We start from the raw sequence: 14085 nt of genomic DNA on the forward strand, positions 1-14085 counted from the left end.
CCCTCCAAGACACAGCTGCCAGTGGTGGAGTGATGAGAATCAGGGATCCGCAAGAGGCTTGAATTGGAGTAGCATTGAGATTTCAAAGATTTGTAGGGCCGTAAGAGGTTACAGAGTTGCAAGGAGAAGCCATGGAGGGAATTGAAAACAAGGATGAGAATTTCAAGGCCCCTGACGACAGGAATGATGGGCGATCAGGAATTGGTGTCAATTAGGATATGGGCAGTAGAATGTTAGATCTGCTCTTGCTTATGGATGGTGCAAAAGTGGAAGACAGGCCAAAAGAGCATTGGAATAGCTGAGTCTAGAGGTAACAAAAGCAAGGACAAGCGGTTTCAGCAGGTATTGAGCTGATGCAGTAGTGGTGAAGGATGATGTTAAGGGGACATACTGCAACAGGGTGCCAGATGCAACAGGGTGTTAGAGTGGGATTGGGGTCACGGGGATTTGGTACACAAACTCTTATTCTCACTGTCATTCACAAAATAAAAATAAGCCCTTGTGAATTTGCAGAGAAGGGCCTTGAGTAAGTCCTTAGTGTCAGAGGATTGAGTTATGAGGGAATGTTAGAAAATTTGGGACTCTTCAGATTTCAAAGCTGACAAATTAGACAATTATTTATAAAGGCTATAGAAGTTCAGACATCTGGCCTAAAAGGAACTTATAGCAGTATGGATAAAATGTTGAATGATAGGCAAGAAACAAAGCTTTTGGATAAATGGGTGTTGCTTAGTTTGGCAAAGGGTTGACAGTGGTGTACCTTGGATAGCTGGGACCAATTTTGTTTTTGGCATATAAAGATGATTCATAAGATCATAAGAAACAGAAACATGAGAAGGCCATTCGGCCCATCGAGCCTGCTCCGCCATCCAATAAGGTCATGGTTGATCTGATCGTGGCCTTAACTCCACTTTCTTGTCTGCCCCCCTTAACCCTTGACTCCCTTGTCGATCAAAAATCTGCCTAATGGCCCAGGCTCCATTGCTGCCTGTGGAAGAGAATTCCAAAGTCTCATGACTGGGAGAAGAAATGTCTTCTCTTCTCTGTCTTAAATGGGAGACCCCTTATTTTTAAACTGTGCCTCCTAGTTCTAGATTCCCTCACGAGGGGAAACATCCTCTCTATCTATCCTGTAAAGGCTCCTCAAAATTTTACATTTAAATAAGATCACTTCTCATTCTTCTAAACTCCATTGAGTATAGGATCAACCTGCTGAATCTTTTCCTCATAAGACAGCCCTTTCATGATAGGAATCTTCCCAAGAACCTTCTCTGAACTGCCTCTTTCGGGTTTGAGCATGGGGAGCATGATCTTAAAATTTGTTGACTATATGTAAATAGGAGGTATGACAAATAGTTAGGATTGTGAAAGATTTAAGGAAGGTAAAAGCATTGAAATTTTCATTTGACATTGAAGTAATCCCCCAGCAGCCTGGGACCAGTATGCATGGAATCGCTGACCGCTTGCTAATCAGGTGTCCTGCCACTGACTCTATAGATTCCAGTGGGATCAATGCTGGAGAGTGCTGTCAGATCTTCTAAATGTTCAAAATGAATGAATAGAATGGGAAATCCCCCAACTTTCCTCCAAGTTATCCTATTTCTTGCCTCTTTTCAGATCGAACATTGTATGGAAAATTTGCACAAGCAGAAGACAGCGTTCTTCAAGAAAACTGTGGATGTAAGAGTTTTATTTTAGTTTCTTGTCTTCCCTTAAATGACTGGTGCTAGACTACGGTTTACTGTATTTTTTTTTGGAAGTTTTTTAACCCATGGTTATTCACTACATTCCAACGTTAAATAAATTGGGACGAGTCTGTTTCGTGTGTAGTCTGTTGGAAGGGAAGGCTTGAAAATAGGGCAAATTAACTTGCAAATTTGCTCTCATCAAATATATGTTCAGTTGACTTTCAAAAGTTCCTGTGGAACCTGATTCCTCCAACCTTTCAGGCAGTGCATTCTGAATTATCATAACCCACTGTGTGTAATAACTTCTCCTCACTTTCCCCTCAAGTACTTTTGACAATTACTTTAAATCAATGGCCTTTTTGGTTACCAACCGAATGTATATACTTGTGTAAAAGTCGAGTTTCCAAGACTAAATTTTCAGCCTAAATGCAGGGGGCCAACTTGTACAGGAGTCATATTTTTGAGGGGCTGAAATCCACCCTCTTCCATTGTCACCCTATCGTAGAATTGCCAGGTCAGAGATCATTCCCACCAACCCCGCCTCCAAAAGTTGTGCAAAAGGAGCCAAAAAGTATTTTTATTATTGAATCTTTATTTGTAAATAAATGAATAATTAACTCTGTGAAGACAGACATTAATTTGTGTACACTAAATTCATCGAAAACAAATGTCATATGTACAAATTTATACTATTTCATTCAGTTTCTTTCATGGCCAGTCACCTTCACAAACATTGTTTTCTCTCCAACTTTGCTCACTATTGACTGGCTGACATGTCAAAATGCATGGGAGTCTCATCCACATTCTCATTATAGGCCAATCTGTATCTCTGCTTTTGTCGATGGTTGATTATAAACCGCTGAAATGCGACAAAGCCTGTCATCAAGTTCTGCTGGGAGACACTGTGAAATCTTGATGATCTGTTGCAGGATAAAATTGTTTTTCTTCATGAACCTGGTACCATCCAGAGCTGGCTCTGAAATCTATAATGCCCAAACTTTTTGCTTATTTCAGGGTGAAGGTTCAGATGTATCTGCGAGAAATTGAGAGTTCATTCTGGCATTTTCATTGACGCATTTTGCAACTTTATTTTTCAACTGCGGCCACATGCTAGGCTTTCCACTGTTTGCACATTTATTCTTAGGCATCTCAAGAGCTTTCTCCAATCTCTAACATTCTTCTCCAATATCTTGAAATCTATACTTGCTGCACAATTATTTGTCTGCTCTGCAGTCTCAACAACTTTGAGCTGGGCTGTGCATCTGCTGTTCCTTCTTGATACCATGTTGCCAAATTAGAAGGCAGGATTGATGGGAATGCAGTGCACACCAGTGAGGTGGTAGCCTTATATCACATGTTGATGTGCACAGACACAGGGAGCTGAACAATCACCTTCGATGGTGTGCTATTCTATGATTCCATCAGTGAGTAGGTTTGCACCAGGGTGAATTTGACTTCAGCAGTGAGTGGGTGGTAAGTAGAAAGACTTTGGATTTTTGACCAAAAGTTGGGGTCGACTTAGACACAAGATCGACCATTACTCAAGTATTATATGGTACTCGCCAAAGAAAACAGTTTTGTCCCTACTTGTTGTATCAAAACCCCACTTAGAATAATTCTATTAGGTCTTCCCTTAACCCTCTCTTTAAGGAGAACAATCCCAGCTTTTCCAATCTCTCCGCATGACTGAAGCTTCTCAATTTTGCTGATAAATCTCCTCTGAGGCCTTGACATCCTTCCTAAAATATGGTATCCAGAATTGTACACAATACTCCAGCTGAGACCTAACCAGAAATGTGTAAAGATTTAGCATAACTTCCTCCTTTTGTATTCAGTGCCTTTCATTTACAAAGCCAAACAACCCATATGCTTTTTTAACTGCCAACTTTAAGGATTCGTAAATATGTACCCTGAGATCCCTCTGTTCTTCACATCACCCGCCTTCAAAATAATACCATTTAGATTAAACTGCCTCTTCACATTGTTTCTTCCAAAGTGCACCATTTCACACTTATCTGTTTTAAATTGCATCTGCCAATTATAATAGTGTCTGTGGCCTTTAAGTCTATCACCCTGTCCCACATTTACCATGTTGCCAAGTTTTGTCTCATCTACAGACTTAAAACTTGTACTCCCTATACCCAAGTCCATGACACTTCTATATAAACAGGAAAAGTAATTGCCCTAATATCAACCCCATTGCATCCTTCTCTCCAGTCAGAAAAACATCCATTCATCACCAGCTTCTGCCCCCTATCCGTTAGCCAATTAGGTATCCAAGTTAACACCATCCCTTTAATACCATGTGACTCTATTTATCAAAGTTCATATGTATGACATGTGCTTTACTACCTTTAACAACCCTCTCTGTTGCTTTGTCAAAGAATTTGATCAGGTTAGTCAGGTTTCCTTTAAACCTGTGTTGGCTGGCCCTTATTATACTTGACCTTAACAATGGTCCTTGGTAGTTTTCCCAGCCAGCACTGAGATTAAACGGATAGGCCTGTTGCTATTAGATTTACCCCCTCACCTTTTTTGAACAAGGGTGCAACATTTGCAATCCTCCAGTCTTCTGGCACCACTCCAATATCCGAGGAGGATGTCCTGGTGCCCCTCCCCTCACCTCCTTCCAAGTTAGTTTTAATCTCCCCTCCCCCGAGCATTAGTTAGCCTCCCTGCAAGGCCATTGGTCCCAGTCCTATTCACACGCAAACTGCCAGGCTTGCATAGGTCCCCCTTGCCCCAGAAATGGTCTCGATGCCCAAGGAAGCTGAGGCTCTCCTTCCTGCACCATTTCTCCAGCCACACATTCATGTGCACTTTCTTGCTGTTTATGTATTCACTACCACGTGACACTGGTCTTAATCTAAAGATTACTGCCTTAGAGGCCTTGTTCTTTAATCATTTTACTAGTTCCTAAAACTCTTCATGAAGGACCTCAATCCTTTTCTTACCTAGCTCATTGGTCCTAACACAGACCATGACTTCTGATTATTCCCCTTTCTCCTGCTTGTGATTTCTTTAGTGATATCCTTTATCCTGACACCAGGGAAGCAAGATACCATTGTCAAACCTCCTATAATGCCACAATTTACAGCATTCCCACCCCTGTTCAAATGGAGATGGATAAGGCACAAAATTTGTTTTCCCACCTCATTGGACTGATTGATTGATTGATGGATAATTATCCACGTTCTTGCACCTTTAGCACTGGTCTTCTTGCTTGAATGCTGCCAGCAAGCTCTGCACACAGGAGCATAACTAGACACCATGTGGTACAGGTAGCCTGCTTTTTCTTAAAAGGCAGAATGCCTCTTAAAGGGAAGATTTCTACAATGGAAATTATTACAAATTGAACACCAGGACAAATGGAGGAATTCAGACTGACCGGTGTGGCACTGGATAGATGGCATGGTTCTGTGCGGGTGCGGGGGGAGACGATGTTGGCTAGGAGACCCTCAAAGCTCATCCTCAGAAAGGAATAGGAGCGGGTCCAGGAAGGTCATCACTTGGAGTCTGGGTCTGAGAACCTGGCAGCAGTGCCACAAGAAATCTTTTGATCTCATGTCAAGTCAGGGAATGTGACAATATCTACCCACCACAACACCAGCCCCTCACATTGCTTAAGGTGCCCCTCACTCACCCAACAGCAGCACATTGTGGCACCCAGGACTCATGGGAACATCCAGATGCTCCACCTCGCCCTCGCACCTGCCAGTGCTACCAGCCTCGCATCCATCTCTCACTGCCTCCACATGCCGTTCAGCTAATGCAGGTACAACACCCAAACAGTGCCACCAACATGGTCTCTTGCAGGACAAGATGGCACACAATGGAAGAGAGCAGGGCAGAATGAAGTTAACAAGGATGCCTGCATCTCCAGAGCTCAGTGGAGGAGATGGTTCTCTGCATTATGGGGCCGGCTGTGACAGGGCCCACAACATCCACTGTTGCTGAGAACATTGAGGGTGATGGCATGTTCCTGCCTATTGCCCCTTGTCAACTCCCAGCTCATCCTTTTCCTGCTCCCTGGAATGACGAGTAAGCTGCAGATGGTGCAACCCATGGACCTTTTGCACCCACCCCCATACCCCTTTCATTGCAAGAACCTTGCCTCTCTGATTTCCTAATTTCAGGCAGCCATGAGCTGTCACCTGCACAGCCATAGCAGCCCAAAGAGGAAGGGAGAAGACTAACAGTACAGTGATGAAGAGGGCATTCATTAGAACCATAGAAAAGTTACAGCACAGAAGGAGGCCATTCGGCCCATCTTGTCCATGCCAGCCTGAGGACACCCAGGTGCCCTTTCTAATCCCACCTTCTTGCACCCGGCCCATAGCCCTGCACCTCACAGCACTTTAGGTGCAGATCCAGGTACTGATTGATCTGGCACTCACAGGCACCAGCTCAGACACTAGCATTGCACTTACCTTGGAAGGTAGAATAGAGTTTGAATCAGCACATGGTGAGGAACAAGTGGACCAGAGCAGGCCAGGGCGAAGGATGATTTGTTTGCCTGTTATGACGTGGCTGGTGATGTGTGCCTGGCAGATCAAATCCACGAGGGAAACTTGATCGCACTATCACAACAGTTCTGCAATTTGTATTTATTTTGAGATGCGTGCCCTGAATTCAGAAGTAATAAGTCCACCAGGACTTTAGAGATCTTTTAAAAAACTAAATTAACATATTTATTAACAAAAGGGATTTCAAGCACATACATAGAACTACAAATTATTATAATAACTCCTAAAATCCCTAATTAACCTGGCTCCCAGTTACACCCACGTTAAGGCAGTTGTCCAAAAATAGATTTTAGATTTTAAACAGATCCAGCAAATTAACACAATACCCTGAATAGTGGAATGTAAAATGGCTCTCTCCAGCTTCAGTTTCTGTAGACGGCAGGTTTATGCACAAATGCTGGAGGCTTCACACACTTCTGTTAGATCTTACAATGCTTTCCCCTGACACACAGCCTCACTCTCCTTCATATATGCTTCTCTGCTTTTTAATATGTAAATTCTATTGTTACCATGTCTTTGGAACTTTATCTTTCGCGTAATATAAATCCTTTCATGTTGCCACTATATATTGTCAGTAACCCTTGAGAAAAATAAACATTCCTTAGCTTGCTTGTTTGGCTATTTGTAAACATACAGATCCCTTTGAAAACCAAATCCCCGTTCATCTATCTAAAAATGAAAATTCCCTTACATGCTAAAACCCCAACCATGTTTACTCATTAGCATATTAAAGACACTTCTGCATTTTACTTCTTTTGATAACTTCAACTTGCAGTCTGCTTGGCTACAAAATGTAATTAAATCACACACACACACACACACACACACACACACACACAGACCTAACTATTTACCCCCCTAAACCTACTTTACAATAAACCAGATAAATATTATGAAAATTATTATACCTTCATGACATGCCAGTTCACCAGAGGCTGAGGTAGCAGACAAGCACGGCCGCCAGAGCTTCAGGCGAGGACTTCAATAGGGCAGTATGCAGGAGAATGCTGAAGGTCATGTACGCCAAGGGTGGAATTTAATGCTCTCCCCCGTGGTGAGTTTGATCAGGTGGCCACCTCCACCTTGATTAAGTCCATGGCAGGAAGGCCAGTGGACAGCCTTCCCATCTTGCTGCAATTAAGTGGGCAATTAATGCCACTTAAGGGTCTCATCCTGCCGCCACTGGTATTAACCCACCGGTGGGTAGAGCGGCTCGTCAAATGGAAACAACAAGTAAACCCAGGCAGGGTTGCTAACAGGCTCCTGGGGTGGGGGTAAGGTCCCTTGTTCATAGGTACTCAGTGCCTGAGGAACCTGCCATCAGGAAGGGCTGAGAGCTACGTCCTGCCTTTGCTGCCATTCTCCCCATCAACCGCTCCCCACAACCCCCCCCCACAACCCATGAAGTCCCTCCCATCATCACTCATCTGTGGCTTTGGGTCCAGTGATGATCCTAGGCCTCAGGTGGGTCTTGTCCTGTCAGCAGCCACGGCCTCCCCGCTGGTGTTGCCATTCAATCGAGCTGCCACCCTCTGATTGGCCGACAGCTCTTGGCAGGTGGGACTTCCGCCCTGGGAGTCCTTGATCCCAGGAAGACCCGCCGCTGGCCTGTCAAGTGCCAGAGTGGCACTCGATCAGGTGGGCCTTTACGAAAAGAGGCGATGCAGGGCTCTCACCTGCACTGCAACCAGCAGGCGATCCCTATCGCCTACATTAAATACCGTCCTAAGATGCTGGATGCACTGGTAGATATACCAAACAGCCTTGTGTCGATGTTGAGTAACATGGAGGAATCCAGCTCCAACTGGACAGAGGACATCTTGCAGACCTTGCTGTCTCTGTAACCTGTGCTCCAGTTTCCTGTCATGCTGCAGACCCAGAGGCACGGCCACTGCTTCCCCTCCCACCCGCCCCCCTCAACCTGTTGCAGCCTTTTGTGTGGATAATTCAACTGCTCTTCTGTTATCCCTGTGAGGGTGCAACATCACTCACTGGAAGATGCACTGAAAAGCTCCAGGGTATTTTCAGATGCTTTCCAGTGGAAAAAGTTCCATAAATTTTAACTCAACCACAAACAGGGTGCCTGGCCCTTTTCAGTAACACTACTGCAGGACCCACCTTGCTGCTTCACATTTCTTTTTTCAGGTGATGACGATGCAGGCATTGCCAGGACCAGCATTGTCCAAATTTGAAATCTGCCTAGTCTGCGTGATGTCAGCTTTCAATGTATCTGGTTGCACAGGGGATGTTGCTGCAGTCTTCCATTTCTCTGATCCGCCTTCTATCTGTAATTGGACAGTAAACATGGAGGGTGACCAAGTAGGAGGTCATTTCGTGTAAAGTTGTTCCAGCAGGTGCAGCAAGCATATGCATGGGCTCAGGACCCACATATGGTCCTGATTTTGGGATCCCAATGCCCTCAGGAAAGTTCAGGCCCAATTTCCCACTTCAGTGGGATTGTTCTTCACTGACTGAACTGACATTATACCTGTCACAGCGGGATTGTTCCTCACTGACAGATATTGTGCCTGTCACAGTGGGACTGTTCCTCACTGACTGACGTTATACCTGTCACAGCGGGATTGTTCCTCACTGACTGATATTGTGCCTGTCACAGTGAGATTGTTCCTCACTGACTGATATTGTGCCTGTCACAGTGAGATTGTTCCTCACTGACAGATATTGTGCCTGTCACAGTGGGACTGTTCCTCACTGACTGACGTTATACCTGTCACAGCGGGATTGTTCCTCACTGACTGATATTGTGCCTGTCACAGTGAGATTGTTCCTCACTGACTGATATTGTGCCTGTCACAGTGGGATGGTTCCTCACTGACTGATATTGTGCCTGTCACAGTGGGATTGTTCCTCACTGACTGATATTGTGCCTGTCACAGCGGGATTGTTCCTCACTGACTGATATTGTGCCTGTCACAGTGGGATTGTTCCTCACTGACTGATATTGTGCCTGACACAGCGGGATTGTTCCTCACTGACTGATATTGTGCCTGTCACAGTGGGATTGTTCCTCACTGACTGATATTGTGCCTGTCACAGTGGGATTGTTCCTCACTGACTGATATTGTGCCTGTCACAGTGAGATTGTTCCTCACTGACTGATATTGTGCCTGTCACAATGGGACTGTTCCTCACTGACTGATATTGTGCCTGTCACAGTGAGATTGTTCCTCACTGACTGATATTGTGCCTGTCACAGTGAGATTGTTCCTCACTAACTGATATTGTGCCTGTTATAGTGGGATTGTTCCTCACTGACTGATATTGTACCTGTTATAGTGGGATTGTTCCTCACTGACTGATATTGTGCCTGTCACAGTGGGATTGTTCCTCACTGACTGATATTGTACCTGTTATAGTGAGATTGTTCCTCACTGACTGATATTGTGCCTGTCACAGTGAGATTGTTCCTCACTGACTGATATTGTGCCTGTCACAGTGAGATTGTTCCTCACTGACTGATATTGTACCTGTTATAGTGGGATTGTTCCTCACTGACTGATATTGTACCTGTTATAGTGGGATTGTTCCTCACTGACTGATATTGTACCTGTTATAGTGAGATTGTTCCTCACTGACTGATATTGTACCTGTTATAGTGAGATTGTTCCTCACTGACTGATATTGTACCTGTTATAGTGAGATTGTTCCTCACTGACTGATATTGTGCCTGTCACGTGGGATTGTTCCTCACTGACTGATATTGTACCTGTTATAGTGAGATTGTTCCTCACTGACTGATATTGTGCCTGTCACAGTGAGATTGTTCCTCACTGACTGATATTGTACCTGTCACAGTGGGACTGTTCCTCACTGACTGATATTGTACCTGTCACAGTGAGATTGTTCCTCACTGACTGATATTGTACCTGTTATAGTGGGATTGTTCCTCACTGACTGATATTGTGCCTGTCACAGTGAGATTGTTCCTCACTGACTGATATTGTACCTGTCACAGTGGGACTGTTCCTCACTGACTGATATTGTGTCTGTCACAGTGAGATTGTTCCTCACTGACTGATATTGTGCCTGTCACAGCGGGATTGTTCCTCACTGACTGATATTGTGCCTGTCACAGTGAGATTGTTCCTCACTGACTGATATTGTACCTGTTATAGTGAGATTGTTCCTCACTGACTGATATTGTACCTGTTATAGTGAGATTGTTCCTCACTGACTGATATTGTGCCTGTCACGTGGGATTGTTCCTCACTGACTGATATTGTACCTGTTATAGTGAGATTGTTCCTCACTGACTGATATTGTGCCTGTCACAGTGAGATTGTTCCTCACTGACTGATATTGTACCTGTCACAGTGGGACTGTTCCTCACTGACTGATATTGTACCTGTCACAGTGAGATTGTTCCTCACTGACTGATATTGTACCTGTTATAGTGGGATTGTTCCTCACTGACTGATATTGTGCCTGTCACAGTGAGATTGTTCCTCACTGACTGATATTGTACCTGTCACAGTGGGACTGTTCCTCACTGACTGATATTGTGCCTGTCACAGTGAGATTGTTCCTCACTGACTGATATTGTACCTGTCACAGTGGGACTGTTCCTCACTGACTGATATTGTGTCTGTCACAGTGAGATTGTTCCTCACTGACTGATATTGTGCCTGTCACAGCGGGATTGTTCCTCACTGACTGATATTGTGCCTGTCACAGTGAGATTGTTCCTCACTGACTGATATTGTACCTGTTATAGTGGGATTGTTCCTCACTGACTGATATTGTGCCTGTCACAGTGGGATTGTTCCTCACTGACTGATATTGTTATCTCCATTAGAGGAAATCACCCAGTGGCTGGCATTACACCCAATGTAACTTCTTTCACTAGAAAAATGAAACCCCCATTATACTGGGATTGTTCCTCACTGCCCAGCAGTGAAACCCATTGTGGTGGGTTTGCATCTCTCTCACGACATGATACCCTCTTATAAAGGGATTGACCTCCCTGCCTAACATTATATCACCCACATTAGTAGGAGAAAACGTAACTGGTTACAGAAAGATACTGGGGTAAATGGATCAGGGTTAGAACCTTCCTTTGGAATCTCTGTTTTGTGAATTATAGTTCATTCTTTTGTATTTACTCTAGTCCAAGAAGACTTACGAGCAAAAATGTAAAGAAAAGGATGAGGTTGAACAGATGCTGAATCGAAGTTCTGGGATCAGCAATTCGAAACAGCAAGAGAAAGTAAGAATTCCTCACAATAGCTCTTTAAAATGTTCTGCTCTGTTGCTTATCTACCAACATTTCTGATACTATTCTGTTTCCGTTCCATCCCGTAAATTATTTTACTTTGCTTAAGGTAAAGGTTGAACATTGGTGCATCACTTAGGCCCCATCTGACTACCATAGTGTTCAGCAAAAGAGCAGGTTACAGAACCAAAGAAAGAAGTTCTATGATGAAGAAACACTGAAACTCCCATCATGATCACCCAGTATCTCTTTTCCACAGTATCCTAGACACTCAGGCACACTTCACTACATTTGGCCAAATGAACTGGAGCAGAGACAGCTATTCAGAATGTTTGTAATGTGAGAGATATGTAGGGAGAACACTGGGCTGTGAGTGCTGTGTTGATGGAGTACACTGGGCTGTGAGTGCTGTATTGATGGAGTACACTGGGTTGTGAGTGCTGTATTGATGCAGTACACTGGGTTGTGAGTGCTGTATTGATGCAGTACACTGGGTTGTGAGTGCTGTATTGATGCAGTACACTGGGCTGTGAGTGCTGTATTGATGCAGTACACAGGGCTGTGAGTGCTGTGTTGATGGTGTACACTGGGCTGTGAGTGCTGTGTTCATGCAGTACACTGGGCTGTGAGTGCTGTGTCGATGGTGTACACTGGGCTGTGAGTGCTGTATTGATGGAGTACACTGGGCTGTGAGTGCTGTATTGATACAGTACACTGGGCTGTGAGTGCTGTGTTGATGCAGTACACTGGGCTGTGAGTGCTGTATTTATGGTGTACACTGGGCTGTGAGTGCTGTATTGATGCAGTACACTGGGCTGTGAGTGCTGTATTGATGCAGTACACTGGGCTGTGAGTGCTGTATTGATGCAGTACACTGGGCAGTGAGTGCTGTATTGATGCAGTACACTGGGCTGTGAGTGCTGTGTCGATGGTGTACACTGGGCTGTGAGTGCTGTATTGATGGAGTACACTGGGCTGTGAGTGCTGTATTGATGGAGTACACTGGGCTGTGAGTGCTGTATTGATGGAGTACACTGGGCTGTGAGTGCTGTATTGATGCAGTACACTGGGCTGTGAGTGCTGTGTTGATGCAGTACACTGGGCTGTGAGTGCTGTATTGATGGAGTACACTGGGCTGTGAGTGCTGTATTGATGCAGTACACTGGGCTGTGAGTGCTGTATTGATGCAGTACACTGGGCTGTGAGTGCTGTATTGATGCAGTACACTGGGCTGTGAGTGCTGTATTGATGCAGTACACTGGGCTGTGAGTGCTGTATTGATGGTGCACACTGGGCTGTGAGTGCTGTATTGATGCAGTACACTGGGCTGTGAGTGCTGTATTGATGCAGTACACTGGGCTGTGAGTGCTGTATTGATGCAGTACACTGGGTTGTGAGTGCTGTATTGATGCAGTACACTGGGCTGTGAGTGCTGTATTGATGCAGTACACTGGGCTGTGAGTGCTGTATTGATGGTGTACACTGGGCTGTGAGTGCTGTGTTGATGCAGTACACTGGGCGGTGAGTGCTGTATTGATGGTGTACACTGGGCTGTGAGTGCTGTATTGATGGTGTACACTGGGCTGTGAGTGCTGTATTGATGGAGTACACTGGGCTGTGAGTACTGTATTGATGGAGTACACTGGGCTGTGAGTGCTGTATTGATGGTGTACACTGGGCTGTGAGTGCTGTATTGATGGAGTACACTGGGCTGTGAGTGCTGTATTGATGGTGCACATTGGGTTGTGAGTGCTGTATTGATGCAGTACACTGGGTTGTGAGTGCTGTATTGATGCAGTACACTGGGCTGTGAGTGCTGTATTGATGGTGCACACTGGGCTGTGAGTGCTGTGTCGATGGTGCACACTGGGCTGTGAGTGCTGTGTCGATGCAATACACTGGGCATTGAGTGCTGTATTGATGCAGTACACTGGGTTGTGAGTGCTGTATTGATGCAGTACACTGGGCTGTGAGTGCTGTGTTGATGGTGTACACTGGGCAGTAGGTGCGGTATTGATGGTGTACACTGGGTTGTGAGTGCTGTATTGATGGTGTACACTGGGCTGTGAGTGCTGTGTTGATGCAGTACAGTGGGCTGTGAGTGCTGTATTGATGGTGCACACTGGGCTGTGAGTGCTGTGTTGATGCAGTACACTGGGCTGTGAGTGCTGTGTCGATGGAGTACACTGGGCTGTGAGTGTTGTGTCGATGGTGTACACTGGGCTGTGAGTGTTGTGTCGATGGTGTACACTGGGCTGTGAGTGCTGTGTCGATGGAGTACACTGGGCTGTGAGTGTTGTGTCGATGGTGTACACTGGGCTGTGAGTGTTGTGTCGATGGTGTACACTGGGCTGTGAGTGCTGTGTTGATGCGGTACACTGGGTTGTGAGTGCTGTGTTGATGCAGTACACTGGGCTGTGAGTGCTGTGTCGATGGAGTACACTGGGTTGTGAGTGCTGTATTGATGGTGTACACTGGGCTGTGAGTGCTGTATTGATGGTGTACACTGGGTTGTGAGTGCTGTGTCGATGGAGTACACTGGGCTGTGAGTGCTGTATTGATGGTGTACACTGGGCTGTGAGTGCTGTATTGATGGTGTACACTGGGCTGTGAGTGCTGTATTGATGGTGTACACTGG

General features: G+C 45.2%; 1 protein-coding gene across 1 annotated transcript in view; it reads left to right on the forward strand.

The window, feature by feature from the left end:
* The window catches only part of pstpip2 (proline-serine-threonine phosphatase interacting protein 2), a 137685-nt gene that overhangs the window by 87985 nt on the left and 35615 nt on the right, over positions 1–14085 (forward strand). The window contains exons 6-7 of the mRNA XM_078553198.1: positions 1618–1680; positions 11343–11441. Coding sequence (XP_078409324.1) covers positions 1618–1680; positions 11343–11441 — 162 coding nt within the window. The remainder of the gene's footprint in view (positions 1–1617; positions 1681–11342; positions 11442–14085) is intronic.

The sequence above is a fragment of the Cetorhinus maximus genome, chromosome 1 (genome assembly GCF_964194155.1).
Source record: "Cetorhinus maximus chromosome 1, sCetMax3.hap1.1, whole genome shotgun sequence".
Lineage (NCBI taxonomy): Eukaryota > Metazoa > Chordata > Chondrichthyes > Lamniformes > Cetorhinidae > Cetorhinus > Cetorhinus maximus.